This window comes from Mus pahari, chromosome 17 (genome assembly GCF_900095145.1).
Source record: "Mus pahari chromosome 17, PAHARI_EIJ_v1.1, whole genome shotgun sequence".
Classification (NCBI taxonomy): Eukaryota; Metazoa; Chordata; class Mammalia; order Rodentia; family Muridae; genus Mus; species Mus pahari.
This window is the reverse complement of record NC_034606.1, coordinates 6,775,796-6,799,474: the sequence shown is the minus strand read 5'-3', so window position 1 is coordinate 6,799,474 and position 23,679 is coordinate 6,775,796. Positions and strand designations below refer to the sequence as shown.

At 42.2% G+C, this 23,679-nt stretch overlaps 1 protein-coding gene across 2 annotated transcripts in view; it reads left to right on the top strand.

Moving 5' to 3' along the window:
* The first annotated feature begins 718 nt into the window (after window positions 1-718).
* The window catches only part of Lrp12 (LDL receptor related protein 12), a 69,503-nt gene continuing 46,542 nt past the window's right edge, over window positions 719-23,679 (top strand). For both annotated transcript variants that reach the window (XM_021216923.1, XM_021216922.2), the window contains exon 1: window positions 719-1,109. In XM_021216923.1, the coding sequence (XP_021072582.1) occupies window positions 1,031-1,109 (79 nt within the window). In that variant the 5' untranslated portion in view covers window positions 719-1,030. The remainder of the gene's footprint in view (window positions 1,110-23,679) is intronic.

Genomic DNA, 23,679 nt, shown 5'->3' with positions numbered 1-23,679 from the left:
ATAGTGGACAGTGCCTGTAAATGGCAAGGACAGCAGGCAAAACCGTGCAGACGACACTTTGAACAAGGTGGAAGTGCCAGTGTGTCACTACAGACAGAAGCGCTATGGGTGCTTAAGGGAAAGAAGTGTCATACTTGTTAGGAGCTGGAAGAGGCTTGGGGCGGGGGTCCCCTCTTTCCACCTCCCAGGTCCACTCCATCCCACCCGAGTGTCAAAAGGGTCCCCCGCGTCTTCCCTGCCAGATTAGAAGCACAGACCCTGTAGCCCGGCCGGATGTATCTCCAGATTTTTTGGCTCAGGTTTCTACACCAGGTTATCCACAGGGACCTACGACCCCACTCACTCAGAGTCAAATTCAAGCGGAGCCGGCAAGGTTGGGGGTCTTAGCACGGGACTTCTAAGTTCCCACCCCTCTTCCCTCCACGTACAGCTCATCAGCCTCGAGGATCTCCGGGGTGGGCACAACACCAAGGCCGGGGACTGCGGCGGAGCTCGGTCAGAGCACACCGCGTCCGTCCCGTCCCCCTCCCTCCAGCCCCGCTGCCCCTGGAACCCAGCGGCCGGCGTTCGCGTGCTCGCACATCGATTGGCACTGCCTCGCCACTCCGGCTCCAGGCGCGGCGAAACCCGCGCGAGCTCGGCCGAGTCCAGGGAAACGCGGGGCGGGAACCAAGACAGGCGGGCCAGGGGATTGCCGAGTGCACGGATGAGCGCCGGTGCCGGCTCGCGCTCAGTCTGGCGGGTGGCGGCGCCGGCTGCTTGTGCGGCGCGAGGCCCGAGCCCCGCAGTCGCCGGCCCCGTCGCCTGCCGCTGGTGCGCGCGCTGCGCGTCCCTGCCCCCCGGAAGGCCGGCCCGCTAGGGGCTCGCGCGACCGACGCAGGGCCGGCGGGAGGGAGCGCGCGCGGGCGGCCCCGCCCCTCCCCCTCCGCCGCCGCGGAGCGCGCAGGGAGCAGCCAGGGGCTCGGCGGCGGCGGCGTCTGGCCCCAGCTCCTCCTCCTCCATCTCCTCGCTCCCTCCATCTGCCGTGGGTATGGCCCGTCGCTGGAGCACAAAAGAGTCTCCGCGGCGGGGGTCGGCGTGGCTCTTGCTTTTCCTCGCTGGGGTGTACGGTGAGTGTCCACCTCCCTGCGCCCCTCTGACCGAACAAAGCTGGGGCGACCCCGGGCCCCCCCCCCCAGGCCTCCAGGACGGGCTGTGCTTGGGCGACCCGGGGAGACCCCGGTTGCCGACGGGACAAAGACCCACGCGGGATGTGCGGGGAGGGATGTCTGCCCGCGGGGATGCTGGGGTCCGCTGGCCGCCGCCGACCCTTCGGAGCGATGGAGGCTGGCCGGTCCGAGCCAGGGGTCCCTGCGGAGCGACGGGGTGCGGGAGGACTCCCCAGCCCGGCGCGAGGGCCCCGGCGGCTCGCTCCTCTAGCGCTCGCTGCCGGGTGTACAGTCCTCGCGCACAAAGATGTGACCGTGAGACTACGAAGGGGAGGTCGCCTCCGGGACGGTCCTGTCCCAGATCCTTCCCGAGGCAGGAAGTTCTCTTCTCAGTGAAATTGCTGTCGTGCCCATCGCTCTTGGTCCCCATTCCCTCCAAAAGCACCCCGATTGCTTCCTTCCCACGCCTGGGGCTCTGTGGGTCCCGGGCGTGTAGGATCTCGTTCCCCAGTAGCTGCACTGGAGAGAAGGCCAGAAAATAGTTTCCAGCCCCACCTCAGTCTTTCTCTATTGGGACGTACAAGTCTGCCCTGACTCCCAGTTCACTTGTCATTTCATCTGTGCCCTCTGATGCTGTTGTGACTCTTGCCTCATTCCGGTCTGCGATCTGGTTAGGGACACTACTTTAAGGAGTGCAGACTGTGTGTCACGACCGTGCTTTGTATGAACTGGAGCTAAGGGTAAGAATTAAGAGGACTGCTCACCCCACTTGAGACCTCAGCTTGAGCTCTGACTTCACCATTCTTCGTTCTCATGAGTTAACTCCTTGAATGGGTATTGCAGAGAACACAATTAATATTTCCATTTTGGAGTAATGGTTTGACTTTTCCAGAAAAGCAAACAGAAGCTATGTGTGTGTGTGGGGGGGGATGGTGGTGGTGGTGGTGGTGGTGGTATTTTTACTTGTAAAAAGTCCACATCCTTTGCCACAAATACTGATTCAGTAGCATAATGGCGGTGGTTTCTGTCAGAATATAATTCCCCAGCATATGGTAGCATCTCTTTTGAAAGTATTTATCTTTAATCCCAGCACTCGGGAGGCAGAGGCAGGCAGATTTCTGAGTTCGAGGCCAGCCTGGTCTACAGAGTGAGTTCCAGGACAGCCAGGGCAATACAGAGAAACCCTGTCTAGAAAAACCAAAACCAAAAAAAAAAAAAAAAAAAAAAAAAAAAGTATTTATCTGTGGAATTAAATATGATGGTAACTTTCAAACCTTGACAATTCTCATTATATGAAAAATATAATGAATGTAAATTGGCATTTCATGATAGCCAAGAAATGGTCATATTTTCAGTGTAGTTGACACGTGGTGTGTTATTTTGTTCTGAGCAGGAGGGTGGGTTTCTCCACATTTGATGTGGTAGCTGTCAATGGTGTGTTTGTGTGGGACCTGACTAGTCACCGTTCGTGCCATCCCTGCTTGGCTGGTGACTTGTGGGTTGGGTCTACACAAGAGATCAATAAGCTATTATGTTGGTTTTTTTCTAGCCTGGAGGTGAGTCAGCCCTGCTCTGGGTTTGGTATAGTGGCCCAGGAGAAAGGAGAGTGAGAGGAATCTTTAATCTAAGGTGATGAGGAATGTCCAGTTGTGTATGCTCTGTACTGTAATCAGAATTGAGTTTATGTGATGTCTGATCAGACTAAATAAATAAGTTGAGTCTTCAGGAAAACTCATGCCATTGGCGTTTGAAATAAAGATCTTTTGCCTTCAGAGGTAAAGAGGCTGTAAAGCAGAATTGGTCCTGGTGTATTCGTTTATAATACACAGTGGACTGCTGGTAGGTACTTTACAAAGGTTTATCTCTTGGCTGTTTGTGTTCAGTGAGGAATTGAAGTCAAAGGCCAGAACTCCTTTTTCCACCATTGTGGGATCACGTTTATAAAGCTGTCAGGTGATTATTCCAAAGGTTGATGTCTCCAGCCACTTGAGTTTCAAATGATAAGGAAATAAGAGGCAGTGAGATGGGCAAAACATTGAACTGTACTGACAGAGCTAAAAGAAACTCTTCGTCCTGAAGCCAGTGGCATTCTCTGTACAGCTGTGTGCACGCGTGCACGAGTGTGTGTGTGTGTGTGTGTGTGTGCTCGAATGCGTGCACACCCATGTGTTTCTGTTTCCTCACCCAGATTTGGGTTTATATTGTTAGGAAAAGAAAAACAAACAACTGTCGCAATAGTTAAACTGTACTCAAATAGGAATACTAGTTTGTGTGGTCTGTGTTTTAGTTGTGATGTATAGTAGATATACTCTGACAGAACCATTTGAGTGAACATAGAACGTACGTACATACATACATACATACATACGTACATTATGGAGATGTCTCAGTACAATTCTTGAAGTCCTGAATTCCATCCCTAGTTCATGTAAAAATGGGCAGTGTAACATGCTCTCCGGAAGGCAGAGACAGCCAGATTCCCTGGGTCTCATTAGTTAGTATAATCTTCTTGGCAAGCTCCAGACCCACAGGAGACCCTTGTCTGGGAAAGATGGGCAGCACCTGAGGACAAACATGTATGGTTGCCCTCTGATCTCCGTGTATACATGCACATGTTCTTGCACACACGCAAATATGGCTTCAAAAATAAAGAACTATTGAGATAGTTCAGTAGGTAAAGGTATTTTCTATAGAGCCTGGTGACTTGAGTTCAATCTCTGGAACCCACATAAGGTAGAAGAGATAATAAACTTCACAAAGCTGTCCTCTGACCCCCACAGACATACCCTGTTTCACACATGCACAAATTAATGTAAATAATTGAATCAATAAATAAAATTAGAAAGTTCCATTAAAACAAGTGAATATTCTGACTAATTTGACATAGACATGATAAGGAAAGGTTTTGAGCCAGTATTTAGGGAATTCCAACACTGTTTTGTTTATTTCTTTGCTTGGTAGATTTTTTTTTTCCAGTTACTCTTGGCTATTAACCAAAATGTGAACCTTTGAAACATTTTGTATAGATTTACAACTCCTTATTTGGTGTTTACAGTCTTTACATAACCTTTTATTTGTTGGTGAACTGTGATATGTGACTATTATAGCTGCAGGTTATCTTTCCAGACGCCAAAGTCTTGCTTGAACTTTAAATTGTGTAAAAGTATACAATTAATTTAGATTATACATCAGCCTACAGTTAATACTTTCTGAGGTTGTCCTAGGGCCAGTATTACCTTTCCGTCTTTCTTCTGTCTGAGTAGCTTTGACTCTGCAGGAGAGCAGGAGAAAGTGAAGGTTGAATTGACACTGGCTTTCTTTGGAAGCTTGAAGGAGTAAGAGCCACAGGGGTGGTACCCCAGAGCTTAGCTGGCTGTTACCTTGCTTTCTGGATGTTTCTGGAGAAAGAAACAAAGTTCATGAGGTGGTGTCCTTATGTTTGGGACACACTCAGACGTGCTGCCCGCCATCCACTCTCCCCCTTCCCTGCCTTCCCGTCCCTCATTTGCTCATCTTGACTCTAGCTTTTGGGCCACTGCTTCATTTGTTGACCACTGCCCTAGAGGAAGCCTTAGAGTATGATTTAGAACATTTGTTTTGCTTGTTTATGATCTTATAATTGCCTTGGAGCGTTTCAGGTTACTTCCTGCTAAAGCATTCAGTGTCAGTAAACTCTTTCTGGTGTATGAATGTTCTCTGACCTGTGATAGGCGACATTCCTGTTTGAATTATCATCTGATTATGTCAAGAGGCTTCATTGTGCGCCTGCTGTTCTGGATGCCGTGGCAGGGTATAATATTCTCCTTACTCTTTACTTTATATCTAATGGACAAATCTTTCCCCCATGAATTATATGGAACACTCAACAGTACTAAAAAAAATTTTTCAGTGTAAGGATAAACTGGAAGTTCCAATTTTAGAAAAGTGGTAGAAATAACTGGAACAGAAGGGAAAAAATTTTAAGCTGATACAATTACTTCTGAGAAAGTCAAGCTTGATTACATAAAATATATTGAATAAAACTGAATTAATTGCTTAATAGAAACCCTTCTTTGAGTTCAGAATCTAAATTATATCTATATCCTAGAGAGATTGAAGACAGGAGGCAGATCCCTCTCAACCCCAGGGGCTTGGGTGCAGTGACAACTTTCTGAAGGGTAGCTGTCTACATTCCAGGAGCTTGGAAGAGATTTGAATGATGTGTCGTAAACGATTTAGATGCTTCCTAGAAAGTCTCGTCTCCACTGAAGAGAACAGAAGAGAAGTGTGAGCTGCAGATAGAAGGAACTGTTAAAATATAGATGTTAAAGCTGGGGGCTGTGGCCCAAGCTGGACTCCAACTCATAGCAATCCTCCTGCTCCAGACTCCTCAGTCCCAAGAGTACATATTTAAGTGACAGGCCTGGGTCAAGACGTTTTTCTGGAGAATAGAAAGTTTCAAGCTTATGAAAAAGTAAAGGGAATTTCTCTTTCTGATCTTAGGTATTTTGTTTTATGTAATTGGTGGGTTTTCTTTAAAAAATATTACTAGCAATATTCACTAAAGAATTTTAAACAGGAGATGGATACAGAAAAGTTTCTGTACATTTGAGCAAATAGAAAATGCTTGGACTTTGAAATTGCAAAATGAGCATTAATCTGTTCTTGCTGCATGTCTATAAGCACACAAAGGTTGCATTGACCTCTCTAGCTGCTAAGGTTCTGTCTAGATTCTCCTCACTGCAGACCTACGTTTTCCCTCCTTTTTTGAGATAAGGTGATATATGTATACTACTTATTACCATTCTATATATGCATGCATGCATATATACATACGTTCACACACACATACATATATAATTTCAATAATGAATTAGCTTAGTGAGGTCTCACCATCTAATCATTAAAAGAGAGAGAAAGAAAGGACATTTACTATGTAAGTGTCCAGCACTTACTGGTATTATGGGTGCTGTTCTTAAACATTATTCATTGACAGTTTCAGTCAATCCCACCTAGCAGTCATATTCAACATTGTTTTTTAATCAGAGAGAAAATTGAAGTTCTGAAAATTACTTTGAGATCGTATCACTAGAAAGTCAGTGGAGTGATGGCCTAACCCTCTTCCCTCTTTCCTGCATCTGTAGGATACTTTCCCTGGTACTGTTAGGTTCTGCCTCATGGGCACTCTCTGCACTCATAGTTCTTCGACTCCAGTCAACAAGTTGCTACAAGTTCTCCAGCAGAAACTACCAAGCATGGAGATAATAAATAATGAAGTGATTAGGGATAGATGTCTTTCACAGAGCACATTTACAAGACCCAAATGATAGGTGACCATGAGAGTTATAGTCAGAGAGCTTTGTATGTGGGAGCAATGTATCGAAAGGCCTAGGATCAGGACGAGCTGGACACTGCAGCTATGGGAACACACTTGCTGCAGAACATTAGGGGTGAGTACAGGTTTGAAGGCTGTGATAAATTTGAGTTTTATTTGGAAAGTTAACTATTGGAGAGGTTTAAATGGCATGATAGTTTTTATTTTGACTCAGTCGCTTTTTCTATACAGTGTGGGACATCTGAAGTAGTCAGGGTAGTCAGGAAGCTTCAGCTGTCAGCCAGCTTGAGAGGCACAGGTAGTTGGGACAAGCTGGTGGTAGGGGAGGTGGCTGGGTATTGTCCTGGTGATAAACATGGGGTTTCTTTTTCTGGCTGGGAGAGGAAAGAGGAGAGGGAGCATCAATGTGTTTGTACTTCGGCACACAAGTTTGGTTGGGATGATGTAATCACATCTGATTGTTCCTATGTATTTTCTTGAAGTCATGTAACCTGAATCATGAGATAAGACTGAAGAGGAGAAGGATACAGAGGGTGATTTCTGTTCCTTCCATTCAGCCTAACAGTTTGGACCCTTGGGAAATTTGTTACTTCTTCTAGAAAAGACAATAGTAAGGACATTCAGTGTGTGAAAGTCGCTGTCCATGCTACATACCAGGCAGGACTCTGTGATAAAAAGCTTGTACAACAGATGACAAGTGTGTCGAAGGAGATGGGTTGCAGGAGAGACTTAAGGCTCTCATGGAGAACTCTGCTCCCAGGCTCATCTTTCCCCCACTAAGTATGGAGCATAACTTCATGCAGTCTTGGGAGCTGAACAGGCGCAAATCCAAGGGTTAGTATGGAAATGAGGTGTCATGTACCCTTTTGCTCAAATTCAATGCTTTGAAGTAAGTGATCAATAAAATGGCTTTATGTCATTGGAACAGTCAATGTATTAGTAGACTGGTGAATTTCAGAAGAAATTTAGAAGAATAAATGACCTTTTTACTGGATCTTATATAACTTATTTATAGATGATATAGTTTTGACAGGTTTCAGAACATTGGCATAGATGAATCTGACAGAATAATTCTCTATTTTCTTCCCAAATGTTTTATAACTCAGTGTCCTGCTTGGAATTAGTATGATGAAGTAAAGTTGTTTTAAACTGTTGCTCTCACTAGTGAAGGAGTCTGACTTGATACCTCCTTTAATTCATTTAAACACGTCAGTTCTTAGGGAATAAAAATAATGTCCCCATTTCAGTTGTAGGATTAAGTGAGCACATAGATGTTCAGCAGTTAGTACTTATCCCTTTCAGACAGGAAGAAGAGGACATGCAAAATAAATATACCGGATGCATTCTAAGTATGACTCATATTCAAGATTTTTGTTGCTTGTTCTCATGACATTAAAACCTTTCTTACTGATAGAGTACAAAACAGCTTTATTTAAAAAATGCCATGATTAACTGTAAGGTCAGTGTAGAGCGGCCCCCTCGGGGACGACAGACTGAGACTAGTCAGTTTGCTCTGGTTCTTTGCACTCTATGCTTTCTATGTGTAGAGGCTTGTTGCTTTATTATTAATATTAATAATATTTTCACATTGTTGTAACAGCTGCTAACTAGTCCAGAAGTGATTCAGTTATGCCACATGTACAAATCTGGGTGACTTTTCTTAAATAAATGCAGGTTTGTTGTTGTTTGTTTGTTTTAATTTAACTTTCTTGCATAAAATCTAGCAGTAGAACCCGTAAGGTGGCTTAGCTAATAAAGGCCTTACCACCAAAACTAAACATCTGAGTTTGCTCTCTAAGACCCACATGATAGAAAAATAGAATCAATTCCTATCAGTTGTCCTCTGACTTGTACACATATGTTGGGGTGGTACACACATGCACACATGCACATGTCCATGCCTACACATACAAATACATAAAGCAGGGAAACCCTAGCCACGCTCTCATCCCTGCCCCTCTTCTGCAGTGCTCCTGCCATCCCGTGTGCTTCCTTTGTCCCCTGGCCTGTGCACACGCTGTTTCTTCTGCCTGCTTCATCTTCTTTTCTCATCCACTGTCTGCACTGGCCTGCTACTTGTCCTTCAGCTTTCATTTAGGGGCTGTTACCTAGCGAGAGTGTTTGTTTCTCACCTATATAAGCCTGATATAAAACTTAAAAATGTACACACACACTCATGCACACACACACTCCAGAGATCATGCTAAAAAAAAAAAAAAAAAACAAGAAAATCAATGTTAATATATTTAACCCAATATGCCTAAAATGGTTGTATGTAAAATCAATAGCAAATAATTATTGATATGCTCTGGATTCTGGATTATGTTTTCATGAAAAAAAATCTTCAAAAACAGTGTAAATTTTATATTGAGGGCTGATTTCAGTTCAACTAACCATGCTTGAACTGCTCACTAAACTTTGAGAAAGTCCGTGTCTGTTAACATTGAATAAAGTGTCCCATAGTCCAGCAGCTTTCGTTTAGGTATATACTCTGCACAAGTGTGTAATGTGTGCCCAAAGGCACACACAAGGGTGGGTAGCACCCTTCCTTGTTTTAGTTCCAGCCTGCACACACCCCATACTGACAACACCAGTGTGAAGGTGAGTAATGGCGGCTAGAACAGAGTGTGGCACACAGTGCAGCAGTCTCTCAGCTTCAGGAATTGTTGGTTTGGGAACCTAAAGAATACTTTTAAATTGGGGCTACATATTTGTTTAGGCCTGTAATAGAAATTAAAGTGTTAATATTAATCTATTTAAAATGGTAGTAAGAAATGTGTCACCTGTTATTACCATGCATACACTGATAATTAAGATATGTTAAATGACGTATTTTCTACAACAACAAATCCAACAAGAAGACTGGAATTATTATACATTTGTGTACATTATTGTAGCGTTCTGGTTGTGTGTGAAACATAATACAATAGCAGACAATGCTTGTTGAATAAATGAATTCATTTGTCTGTAACTGAGGCAAATTACATTCATGGTATTTCTAATGTTGAAGTATTTTCATATTCGTAGAGTGCCATAGCAGGTTGGTAATGATAGCATTTTATGCTGAAGTACATCTACTGCTAACTTTGAGTTTGTAAGACCAGTCTGTAGCCAGCAAGGTTTTGCTTTCTTTCTCCCTTCATCCCTCCTCACTTGTAACCTGCCCTGCCCCTCCCCCGCCTGATTGTCACATCTGCTCATCCATTCTCTCCATTGTGGATTTTAGTGGATGGAGCAGGGTGCACGTTGTCAGTATTCGAGTTGTGGTTGTTTTGCCTTTTAAGATTGGAAAAGCGAGGTGTGTTTATGAGCAGTCTCGGTCCTGTGGTAAGAGTAGAAATGAATGGTTTTGTCTTTATAAGAATGGCTGAAGAGAATGTTGCTGTTCCTACTGTGCTTAAACTTTATTTCACTGAACAAGAAAATCGAGATGAGTCTGTAAAAAGTGGTAGATTTCTGTTTGAACTAGAAGAAATGGAGAGGCCTGAGGAGAACTGAAGCTCCCATCTGAAAGGCGGGAGCCATGGGGGCTGCCAGCACAGGGCATGTGAATAGGACTCAAGCAGGGGTCAGTTGGAAGCACAAAACAGCCGGTTCTCTTAGTGCTACTATTGGACTTTGTCTGAGTACTAGCTGAAAGAGTTGTGGACCACATGAAAAACATAATTAAGTTAATTTAACCCCACATTACTTTCCTACCACTTTATTGACATACACCGTACATATTTGTGGGGTGTAGCATCATAATATATCTACATATATATGTATGTATTCTGTGTAATAATCAAATTAGACTGGCATTTTGTGTCTCCTTTTTGTGCTAGGAAACTTTAAACCCTTGTGACTTGTTGTAAAGTATGTAATAAATTGTGAACTGTAGTTGGCCTGGTGTGCTTATGTGTGGTTATGGAAGAGAGATTTGAAATTAGAACACAGGATGTGCTCCTGGTTTTGTTTCATTATTTTATTTTTAATCTCTAATCTAGACAACTGTGGCAGCACAGACCTGTAATCCTAGCACATAAGGGGTGGAGGCAGGAAGATCCAAGAGTTCAGGGCTATCTTGACACCTGTCAAAAACCAAACACACAAAGAAATCTCTGCTCCCAGGAGGAAGTTAGCACCAACAAACAGACATTACAGTTCTAAATGTTTATTAGCGTTCTTAGGAGTGTGTGTACGTGACGACTTTGGAGGATAACTCCTTGGCTTTTTTGTTTGTTTTTTCCCATTTCTTCCTATGTCACAGTTGGCTGATTTATAGTTTCCGAGAATATAGTATTTCATCTATATTTTACTTTAAGCTAAAAATGATTTTCTCTTAAATCATTTCTACATTTGTGGTTGTCACTCCCGTCATTCTTAATTCCCATCTGTCTCTGCTTTGCCCTGTTTTCCTGAACAGTCTCATCCTGACATGTGAGTGTGCACTGTGGTTATTCTTTCCAGCCCTTGCTTGCTTTTATGGTATACTGATTTCCATGTGTCCTAACTTTTATGGTATACTGATTTCCATGTGTCCTAACTTTTTTTATGGTATACTGATTTCCATGTGTCCTAACTTTTATGGTATACTGATTTCCATGTGTCCTAACTTTTATGGTATACTGATTTCCATGTGTCCTACCTTTTATGGTATACTGATTTCCATGTGTCCTACCTTTTATGGTATACTGATTTCCATGTGTCCTACCTTTTATGATATACTGATTTCCATGTGTCCTAACTTTTATGGTATACTGATTTCCATGTGTCCTAACTTTTATGGTATACTGATTTCCACGTGTCCTAACTTTTGAGATGGCTACCTTTTAATCTTACCTTTAAAACTATGTGGCAAATTGGCCTTGGTTTCTCTGCTGTAAGGTTTTGTGAATGTTAGCACAGGCGCAGATTTGGGCACTTGGTACTGAATTCTGGACACAGAACTGGTGCATCACTTTGGACTTCCCCTTGCAATTCCTTGATGGCTGCACCTGCTGCCTACAGTGCTGACCTTGATGTGGTCATCACCAGCTGTGTACATGGAGACTGTCAAGTTCCTTTAGTTAGCATAGCAGAGAGTCCTCCTGTCATCACCTTTGTCAATTGTCAGTGTTCTGTTCCTTTTGGTTGGTAGGCAGTATGCCATTGTGTGGATGAACCTCACTTCATCTGTTGTAATGGTAAACATCCATGGATAGGTTTTGTTTGGATGTGAGCTTTAATTTCTCTAGAGTGAATATTTAAGGGTAGGGTTCCTGGTTCCCATGTTTTAAGTTTCATACATGTATTCAAGTATAGGAGGAAACACCAAGCTGTCTTCCAGTGTTTAACAATTTATATGCTGACCAGTGTATGTGACAGCTGTATAGCTTCTTCAAGTTTTGGTCATCTCCATGGCTGTTTTTATCTAAAGTTTATGTAGCTGTAGCTCCTGATTTTACTTTACATTTTTAAGTGGCTAACAGTCTTGAACATCTTTTCTTTTTTTTTCTAATTTTTTATTAGATATTTTCTTTATTTACATTTGAAATTCTATCCCCTTTCCCAGTTTCCTCTCTGAAAGTCCTCTATACCCTGCCCCTGCCCTGCTCCCCGACCCACCCACTCCCGCTTCCTGGCCCTGGCATTCCCCTGTACTGGGGCATATAATCTTTGCAAGACCAAGGGGCCTCTCTTCCCTATGATGGCTGACTAGACCATCTTCTGCTACATATGCAGCTAGAGACACAAGCTCTGGGAGGTACTGGTTAGTTCATATTGTTGTTCCTCCTATAGGGTTGCAGACCCCTTCAGCTCCTTGGGTACTTTCTCTAGCTCCTCCACTGGGGGCCCTGTGTTCCATCCAATAGATGACTGTGAGCATCCACTTCTGTATTTGCCAGGTACTGGCATAGCCTCACAGGAGATGCTATATCGGGGTCCTGTCAGCAAAATCTTTCTGGCATATGCAATAGTGTCTGGGTTTGGTGGTTGTTTATGGGATGGATCCCCAGGTGGGGCATTCTCTGGATGGTCCTTCCTTCCATCTGAACTTTGCCTCTGTAACTCCTTCCATGGGTATTTTGTTCCCTATTCTAAGAAGGAGCAAAGCATCCACACTTTGGTCTTCCTTCTTCTTGAGTTTCATGTGTTTTGCAAATTGTATCTTGGGTATTCTAAGTTTCTGGGCTAATATCCACTTATCAGTGAGTGCATATCAAGTGTGTTCTATTGTGATTGGGTTACCTCACTCAGGATGATATCCTCTAGATACATCCATTTGCCTAAGAATTTCATAAATTCATTGGTTTTTAATAGCTGAGTAGTACTCCATTGTGTAAATGTACCACATTTTCTGTATCCATTCCTCTGTTGAGGGACATCTGGGTTCTTTCCAGCTTCTGGCTATTATAAATAAGGCTGCTATGAACATAGTGGAGCATATGTCCTTATTACAAGTTGGAACATCTTCTGGGTATATGCCAGGGGAGAGGTATTGCTGGATCTTCTGGTAGTACTATGTCCAATTTTCTAAGCAACTGCCAGACTGATTTCCAGAGTGGTTGTACCAGCTTGTAATACCACCAGCAATGGAGGAGTGTTCATCTTTCTCCACATCCTTGCCAGCATCTGCTGTCACCTGAATTTTTGATCTTAGCNATTCTGACTGGTGTGAAGTAGAATCTCAGGGTTGTTATAATTTGCATTTCCCTGATGATTAAGAATGTTGAACATTTTTTCAGGGGCTTCTTAGCCATTTGGAATTCCTCAGTTGAGAATTCTTTGTTTAGCTCTGTACCCATTTTTTAGTAGAGTTATTTGATTTTCTGGAGTCCAGCTTCTTGAGTTCTTTGTATATATTGGATATCAGTCCCCTATTAGATTTAGGATTGGTAAAGATCCTTTCCCAATCTGTTGGTGGCCTTTTTTGTCTTATTGACAGTATCTTTTGCCCTACAGAAGCTTTGCAATTTTATAAAGTCCCATTTGTTGATTCTCGAACTGTAAGCACAAGCCATTGCTGTTCTGTTCAGGAATTTTTTCCCCTGTGCCCATATCTTTGAGGCTTTTCCCCACTTTCTCCTCTTTAAGTTTCAGTGTCTCTGGTTTTATGTGGAGTTCCTTGATCCACTTAGACTTGAACTTTGTACAAGGAGATAAAAATGGATCAATTTGCATTCTTCTACATGATAAACCACCAGTTGAGCCAGCACCATTTGTTGAAAATGCTTTTTTCCAGTGGATGGTTTTAGCTCCTTTGTCAAAGATCAAGTGACCATAGGTGTGTGGGTTCCATTTCCAACATTTTTCATTTACTGTTGAAGTTTTAGGTCTTACATGTATTTCCCTCTTGTGTGTGCAGTTTATCTTCGATAAAGTGTCATTGACAGAGCAGATATACATCTGATGAAGTTGATCCTATCAGTATTTTACAGCTTAGGTTACAATGCTTTTCCCCAACTAGAGATCAGGAAGGGTTTTTCTCTTTTTCTAAAACCTAGTTGTTGCACATGTAGCCTAAGATCCATTTTGATTTATCATTTTATAAGAATTAAGTGTGTAAAGAGTTCGGTTTTCGCAAATGGTTTCAACACTATTTGTTGGAAATACCCCTGCCCCTTTTGAGTTGCTCCTCTGTGGAGGGTTAAGTGAGCACATCACTGGGCCGGTCCTAGAGTCTGTTTGCTCTCATGCCTGCACACTTCATCTTTCACACCGACCTGATTGCCGTGGCTTTGTCATGAGTGGGATGGCGTAGTCCTTTACTTTTATTCTCCATCAAAATTTCCTGATTTTTTTTTATTCCCATTCCTTTCTACAGTATGTTGCCAAGTTAGCTCATTTTGTCTAGAAGATATCCTGATGAGATATTTTTTATCATATATTTTTAAACTTCTAGACCACTTTGGAAAAAAATTAACATCTTCACTCTTAATTTCTACTCCACAAATATGGAATCTTTCCATTTAAGTCATTAATTTCTTTTATTGGTACTAGATTTTTTTTTTTAACTATTTCATTTGAGATCTATTGAAAATGATAATGTTAGTCTGGAAGATGGCTCAGGAAGTGTGAAACTCAACTCAAGCTTGAGGACCTGAGTTCAAATCTCCAGCACTCATGTCAAAAGTTAGGAATGACTGTGGATGAGCCTATAACCACTCACTATTGGGAAGCAGACTGGATGATTGCTGGGTGTTGCTGGCCACCAGCCTAACTCTAGATTCAACGAAAGACTGTCTTACTCCCTTGAGATAGGTCAGGACACCTGATGTCTTCCTCTGACCTTTGCACTTGCATACAGGTTTGCATCTGCACACACACACATGCATACAGATGTGCACAGAAGTAACAATTAAAAATGAAAATGATAATATTTCTAAAGTGTAGTTTTTCATGTACAGTGGTCATGGTAAGTAAGCTCAGCTACTAGTTTTAAGAATATTTCTGTATATTTTTCTGGAATTTTTTCATATTTTAATTTTGTTAATAAAGACTGTGTTCCATTTTTTTCCAACTGTATAAAGTCGGAACAGGGTCTCACTGTCCTTGAACTTATGACCCACCTATTTCTGCTTCTGAAATGCTAGGGTTACATACATGCACCATACCTGTCAAACAGTTTAAATATTTCACTAGCCTTTTTCAGTCCTAGAACAATCCAGCCAGCCATTGTATGTTACAGTTTATGTTTGCTGGTTGTTTGAGCTCGGCCCGTTCAGGAACTCACTGGGTCTTTGGACTCATGGCAGTCTGCCTTCCTCAGCTTCCAGCGTGATGGCACTAGAGGTATAAGCCACTATGCCCGCCTCTTTGTTATTAATTTCCAGATATCTACTGTGGACACCAACCCTTTTGCATTTCACCCTTTAGAGTGCAGTTCCATTGCTTTTAGTATATTCACAGCCTGGCACCCATCATTCTTGCCCAACTTGAGAATATTTGCTAACCTGCAGGAAAGACCTATCAGCGACCATTGCCTGCTCCAACCTGGCAGCCATGAGTCAACTCTGTCACTGCACATTTATCTGTTCTGGATGCTTCATTAAATATAGTCATATGACATGTGACCCTTTGTTCCTGGCTTTTACCTAGCAAATGTTGTTTCCATGATTTATCCATGCTATAGCATGACTCAGTACTTTATTCCCGGTGTTGTCTGGAACACTCCCTGTTCTATGGCTCTGTCACATTTCATTTATTCCTATTGTGTGGCATTTCAGTAGTTGTCACTTTTTGTATTTTCCTGTATATTTCGAGAGGAGTGATATTCATGACTCATATTAGAACTCTGTCTTTGTAAAGAACTCCAAGCTGCCTCCAGACGGCAGTGCTGGTCTGTGTTCCTTCTAGCAGTGAGGACCCTACCTACTCCTTACTGATGCTTTGCTGTCTGTCTTTCCTAACCGAAGCTGCCCTAATGGGGATCAAGTGCATGTTGTTTCAGTTAAAATAGTGATGTTGGGGTTTTGGGTTTTGTTCTTGTTTTTCCCTGTATTTGATGACTGTGTGTGTATTATGTTCGACCGTTTCTAGTGTGTTGGCTTACCTGTCTTTCGGTTGTGGTGTGTGCGACTTAGACCCTTTGCTGCGTGGTTTGCAAGCATTTCACCTGGTCTGTAGATTATCGGTAACGTCTGCTTTAGCAGACAAGTGTTTACAGTTTTAAAAAATTATGATTTCTGTTACCTTTTGTTTTGTAGGCTCCTGTTGTAGTTAACAATTCATCTTCTAGTCTAAGGTCAAGGTTCACTCTTGGGCTTGCTGTGTGGTTTTTGTGGAATTTTGTCATTTGGCCCTTATCTTAAGGTCTCTGGTCCATTTTGGCCCATCTTTTAATCTAATGTGAGGTAGGTCAACCCATTCTCTGTGCATGCGACTTTCTGTTTAGGATTGTTTTGTTGAAAAGATTTTTTCCACGTTTAATTTTCTTGACACCTCTGTCACAGGTCAGCTGTTGTTAATCATGGCGTTCATCTGTTCATCCCTATCTTCATTTCTTTTCCTATTGCTGTGAGAAAATCCTCTGAGGAATGTAACTTGAGAGAGAAGGGTTTGTTTGATCTCACAGTCCAAGGGGCACAGTGTGTCCATCCTGCTGGAGAAGCCAAGGCAGATGGCAGAAGCAGCTGGGCACCTTGCATCCACTGTCGGAGTGCAGAGAACCTGCTAGTGCAGCCTGCTGCCCTGCAGACTGTCTCCTGGCACTTAGGGCCCGGCACAGCCAGGCAAAGGCATACCTGTGGTGGGCGTACCCACAGGGCATAGAGCCATCTCCCTGATGAGTCCAGGGTCTGTCAATGACAGTTAGCTCCTATGCCAGGGTCCTGTAATGGCTCACCTATGCCAGTGTCCTGTAACGGCTCACCTATGTCTGCCAGTGCCCTGTAATGGCTCACCTTTTTATTAAGTTTTCAAATTAAGAAGGATGAATTCTGCAGTTGTTCATCCTTTTCAAGGTGGTTTTGGCAATAATCACAAATAGGAGGCTAGGGTTTGAACCTAGACAGTTGCACCATCTGTGCTGCCCTCTCCATTTTCACATAGTTTTTGTCTGTTTGCTTGTTTTGTTTATTTGTTTGTTTGTTTTTTACTTAATAACTTGAAAAGGCAAGTGAAGCTTCTTAAAATATGTGCATACACATTTATGAGAGGGATTTAAATGGGGTTAGGCTATAAGAGAAAAAGTGCCTCGCTCAGCCATATACCACAGGCTATGAGTTATTTCTTTTCAAGTTGTTGGTCACTGGGTCCCATAAACACCCCCCCCCCAAACATTACAGGCCATTATTGCTTTTGGTGATCTTCTAGAATTCGGTGGTAAGACCTTAATGCTGAAGATACCATGTAGTTGGGTCATAGAACATGGAGAAATCAAGCTGGTACCAACCTGGGAGCTTCATCCCTATGCTGGAAGGTTCTTTTTACACTGCTGGAGAAGAGAAGTCCTCGTCAGCCTCACCAGCTGTGAACCCTGAAAGCTGCAGTGACAGCTGGTCTGGCAAGATCTAGCCTCTGGTGCAGCAGGAGGACCTGGGCTCTAAGACACTATGCCTCGCTATGCCTCGGCTTTTGCTGTGCTGCTTGGAGACCTTCCTCAACTCAGCGCCTCTTTGTAAACAAGCTGACTTAATTCTTCTTGCATTTATCATTTTTAATTTATTACTTGAACTTATCTGGTGTGAGTCTACTGATAGATGAGCCAGGGATGCTGGATTATTAATGTTTTCTGAATGTATTCCAGTTTGCTCTTAATTGAAATTTCTAAGTGGCGAGATGGTTGGTTATTGGATTTTTATACTACCTCCCCTCAGGGTTTGTTGCAAGGCTATTAAATGACTTACACATATACTGTCTACATCAAATCTTAATTTTCTTTTTTCTTTAGTAGATATACAAATGACAACATATAGGAACCGTAATTGGATAGTTAATAAAGTTAGAAAGATTTACTTCAGAAGCATTTTAAAACACCACCAACCAATTTAGCAAATAAGTAAAAATCAAACTATTCTATCAATTGTTCAGAATCATTAATAAAGACAAAACAAGACTGGTTAGGGCTCCATGAAATGTCCATTCATGCTTTGCTAACAAATGCTAATCTTTGGCTCATGTGTTTTGGGTATTATTTGACATAACTTAGACATATCTTTTCTCCATAAACTTTCTTGATGTTGATCATTAGGTTATTTATATTTTGCTCACATTCATAACTAATGCTATAATTGATAAGCTTTTGTTAATTTTTCTTTGCTTTTTTGTATTTCTATGAGTCATAAAGTACAGTTACTACATCAAAGGCTGGAACACTTTTAAAGTTCTCAATAAAAATAATGCCCAATTTGTATTGAATAATTCTCTTTTACTAATTATTACTTTGAATGCTTTATATATAATTTATTTAATCTTTTTCCCAAACTCAAAATGGATCATATTTTAGCTCCATAAGTAAGCTACGGGGACATTTTTTATGCATTTGCAGCCAAGATTTTTCTAGAAGAATTTGAGTACAGTAAGCCTTTGCTCATAGATGTTAAGATTATGTGTCTTTTAATGCCTTCCCAGTGAACTATTACAATAATAACACCAAAGCAGTGAGCACAGCCAGAGCCATAATTATGGTCACTAAATACCATTTGTCACAGAAAGGACTCAGGGGTCATGGGGTAGATGATTAGTTCCACTGTGGTGCAGAAAACACAACAGATGACTGAGTTATTCTGCCTCACAAAGCAGGGAAACTACCAGAGACTAGCAGTTCATGTCAAAAGGCATCTGCTGATATAATAGGTCGGTTAGCTGAAGGTGAAAAAACTTACGCATCAAACCATTAATGACGACAGGTGATTGCAATGCACAGATGTATAAAAAAACCTCCTGTTCACTTACAATAGGACATACACTGTTGTAACAAAACACATGAGTTGATACCAGTGAAGACAAATGGCTGGCACACTGTAGCCTCTGAAAATAAACACCTGTGAGAAAAGAATTAAACATTTATGTGTTTCTCTTTATGAAACAATGTATCAGGGTAAGCAAATGCCTTAAAGGGAAAGTTTTTATTGAAACACAGCCACTGGTTTGTGTGCATATACTCTGTTGCTTTTGTGCTACAATGACAGGGCTTGCAGCAGACTGACCTTAAAGCCTAAACTGTTTGAAGATCTCTTTTTACAGAAAGTGTTTGCTGATCCTTGAACTAGGTGGGCAAAATTAAATGAACTAAAAAGGAAGTGATGCCACAGAATGTGGACATGAAGCAGGTAGTCTCCTTTTTGTAACAAGTTAGTCTATGGACATGCATCAGCTCAGTCCAAGTTCAGAGTTACTAAAACAGTTACCAAATGTAACACTGAGACTTTCAGTGGAAGGCTTTGTATGAACACACTGAAAAGATACATATGCCATAATCAGGCAAATCAGATTATGGCCTGGTTATATTAGATGATAATGAGAACTCTTCAGGATATTTCTTAATAGCATTATGGATAAATAGAGCTGTACTTTGAGACACATGGCGGACTGATAATTAGCACTCACATTTAGTATAACTCCTAAAAGCCAGTGGAGAAGGTAACAGAATCAGTAATCAAATGCCAAACTCTTAGGCCACCAAGGCCTACACTTTTCCCTAAGTGTGGCAGGCTTTCAGGTAGCTTGCTTTTTTTGAAAATTCCTTCATCCCTTGGATTCCATGTCAGTGTAAACAAAGTAGTTCTCTCGCTTCACTGAATCCAGACGTCATTTACAGAGCAGCAGTCCAGCATGAGTCCACGTCATCCTGGTTTCATACCTGATTCTATTCAGTAAAGAGATGAGTATTGTCAATGTAATTGCTGCCCTTGAGCCTCCTGTTCCTTAGATGGGGCTGTTTCCATTGTTCCTGAGGTGCTTGTGAAAGGAAAGTGTTAGGCAAATGATGACACTTTTAGCTGCAGTGAGACACATTTATATCTTGGGAGGTTTTGTGAGAGAATTAAGTGCACGATTTTTGTAATAAGAAACACCTAAGCTTGGATATTATGATTTCCAGTTGTGTTACCTTGAACAAGTTATTATTATCCTTAACATTTAACTTCCTTGTTTGTATATACTGGAGACAATACCTACTTCAGATACTTCCATGATAGTTAAGTAAATTGAAATCAGTGAAGATATTCCTGGGGCTGAGATGGTAGCTCAGTTGGTAAAGTGTCTATCTTGGACCTGAGTTGGATCCCAGAAATCCATGTAACAAGAAGTCAGATTTGACAGTGCACATTTGTAATCCAGACTCAAGGGAGGCAGACACACACACACACACACACACCCGTGTATATACCCATAAGATATTTTCTCTTTCACTCAAGGAAGCACACGTGCATAACAGGTATGTATATTTACCTGAATCATTCTTAAAAGTTACACAAAGGATAAGTTCACATGGGTATCTCTGTAGGATTTTATTGTGTGTGTATGTGTGGGCTCCTACACGCATACAGGAGTACAGGCAGACTCAGGGCCACGGCACTCAAGTGGCAATCAGAAGGTGACTCTCAGGAGCTGATGCTCTTATGCCACCTTGAGGAATCCCGGGACTGAATGTAGGTTATCAGGCCTGCCACATGACCCACTATCCACTGGGCCATCTTGCCGACCATAGATGATAAATGTTTTGGTCTTATGGAGTAAGGAAGTTGTGAGATGAGCTTTAGAAGTAACTGGGAAACTAGCTGTTCACAGAGAGAGAAAGAGAATCAGTCATATTTATTAAGATTATAGTCTGTATGCTAAATAAGAGCCCAGGAACCAGGACATTGAAAATGGTGGCAACTTGCTTTTTCCTTGGTGTCCCCTCCTCTTCCTTGCTCCACCCCAGAAGGTCATTAGCACTGACAGAGACAGAGCTTTTCCTTCAAGTGTGAGGCTTCCCAGCAACTTCAAAAAGCCTTTCCCAAGTAGTTTATATTCTAGAAGAAGGCCACTGCTAAGCAATGGTCTCCAGGGTGGCAGGCAATCTGAAATTTTTTCCTCTTTGTGAATTTCTTTTTCTTCTTCTTCTTCTTCTTCTTCTTCTTCTTCTTCTTCTTCTTCTTCTTCTTCTTCTTCTTCTTCTTCTTCTTCTTCTTCGATATTTTCTTCATTTGCGTTTCAAATGCTATCCCCAAAGTCCCCTATAACCCGCCCCCCCCCGCCCTGCTTCCCAACCCATCCACTCCTGCTTCCTGGCCCTGGCATTCCCCTGTACTGGGGCATATGATCTTCTCAAGACCAAGGGCCTCTCCTCCCAGTGATGGCCGGCTAGGCCATCCTCTGCTACCTATGCAGCTAGAGACACAGCTTTGGGGGTGCAGGTTTGTTCCTATTGCTGTTCCACATTCATCCATGAGGAATACCTGTCTTCTTCCTTGTTAGGCTTTTCTATTTCTTTCCTTATCTTTGTTTACCTTCTTAACTGTAAGATAAAACCAACCCTGGTCAGCGGTCTAAGAAGCATACCATTCAGTTTATTACTGTAGCACTCCCATTTTTTGGTACCTCTTTTTTAGTGCTGGTTGCTTCTCATCACTGACAAAACAACACAACAAGAATGACTTAGTGGGGAAAAATACTTATTTTCCCTTGGGGTTTCAGAGGGTTTGAGTCCATCATAGCAGGGAAGACTTGACAGAGTGTCTCCATTTGTGGCAGCAGGAGTGTTAACAGTGGCTGTTGACTACACCCGAAAGCAGAGAGCTAGGTGACATGACATCCTTTAAAAACACTGTAACCCGGGAACTAAATGCTCAGAACTTGGGGATGTTTCACATTCAAACCATAGCAACAAATAAAAAGGGTTTCTGGAAAAGGAAAGAACAGTATAGTCTGCCTAAAGATCCCTGACTAGTTGGCAAGAGTATTAATAATTGAAGAAAATAATAAAAGACTAATGTGGTTTTCAAGAAACAGGAGATAGAATTGAGTTTGGCATCATTAAAAGATTAGAAGCAGCACTGAGTATCCAGAAAGAAACCAAGAGCTACTGTGGATAAGCTTCCCCAGCCGCCAGTAGCTGAATGGTCTTGGATGAGTTTCTCACCTTGAATTCTTTTCCTCATCTGTAATATGAGGGTAATATTATCCTCATAACTTCAGGGGATAGATTTAATACTATATCACAGTTCAGTACAGTGCATAGTGCTGCTTAAATGTTGGTGGTCAGTAACTTTTAAGTTCAGGCATGTGGGGGTGGGAACTGGCTGCAGAGGACAAGCAGGGTCCTGGAAATGTTCTGTCTTGGTTGTAGTGCTGGCTGCAGCTCATATTTACCTGTCACAACAGACCAGGAGTCCTCTTGAAATCCATGGAATGTTCTTCAAATAAATTGTACATTAACCTAGCTGATTTCTAAAATATGTCTTACCTTTTCTCTGCACTTCAGTTTCATAAGTAAATAGTTTGTAAAAGTTCCTTTCCAGAACTATCACTAGGTTTTCCTTAGTGGGGTGAGGGGTGGTTGACTGACTGACTGACTGACTGGTTGGTTATTCATTAGAGAAATGCAAAGCCAAGTGAGAGGATAGCACTTTTCACCCTGGAGGATGACTTTAAAAGGCAGATAAGGGATTGGGGAGAAGGACCCAGGGGTAAGAGCACTTGTTTTGCAAGCAGAAGGATCTAAGTTTAAGTTCCTGGCACCCACATAAAAAGCCAGGCATGGCTGTGCACTAACATTGAGGGACAGACAGGCAAGGACTGAGAGCTCTGAGAGCTACCAGCTAAAATGGCAGCCCTCTGCTTTAGTGGGAGAGCCTGACTCCGTGCAGCAAAGAAGAAAAGGAGAGACTGCCCCATCTTCCAGTTGATGAACAGGTATATGTCCAATAACAGACTATTGCTGAGACGTAAGAAGGACGGAAGTAGAAAAGGAATGTACAGTTTTCGTGTGTTTGACTAGAGTACATAGTCCATAGAGCTAGAGGACAGATGGGGTGTTGTTAGGGACTCAGCACAGGACAGAGGAGGGAAGGCCAGCTTTCTTTGGGGAATGATGAAAATATTCAGACCTTAGAAAATGGTTTTGGTTACATACCTTACTGAATATACTTAAAAAAATCACTGACTATATATTTCTAAATGATTTTATGATATATGAAATGTGTTCCAATAGAGCTGTTAATGGAAGTAATGTGAATGTATATTTTATAAGACTTTCTTGGAATTCTGACTCCCCCTAATACCTTACTGTTTGTAAATCATAGGAGTGACAGGTAGAAGTCATTGAACTTGGATCATCTTAGATTCATTTTCTTATTTATTCTGAGTCCTTATACTAGTGGTCGAAGCTAATTTTAGAATGACAATTATTTCTGTCTGCATGAGTAGTCAATGAGGTGCTTAGCGGGAGAGGTCATAAAGCCTTCTTGTGTTCTGGGCTGTGATTCATTCTACGGAAACTGGGAGCTTGCGGTGCTTAGCCTTTTCACTTCACATAATCTATTGTCATCAGAAAGATCTCCTTTGTTTAATCTATTGTCATCAGAAAGATCTCCTTTGTTTTTAGTTGTGTGTGTGTGTGTGTGTGTGTGTGTGTGTGTGTACGCATGTGGGTGCCTGTGTGTACATACTCAGGTGTGCTAGTTAATGTGGGTACCTGTGTGTGTATGCTCATGTGTGCTAGTTAATGTGGGTTCCTGTGTGTACATACTCATGTGTGCTAGTTAATGTGGGTGTCTGTGTGTACATACTCATGTGTGCTAGTTAATGTGGGTGCCTGTGTGTACATAC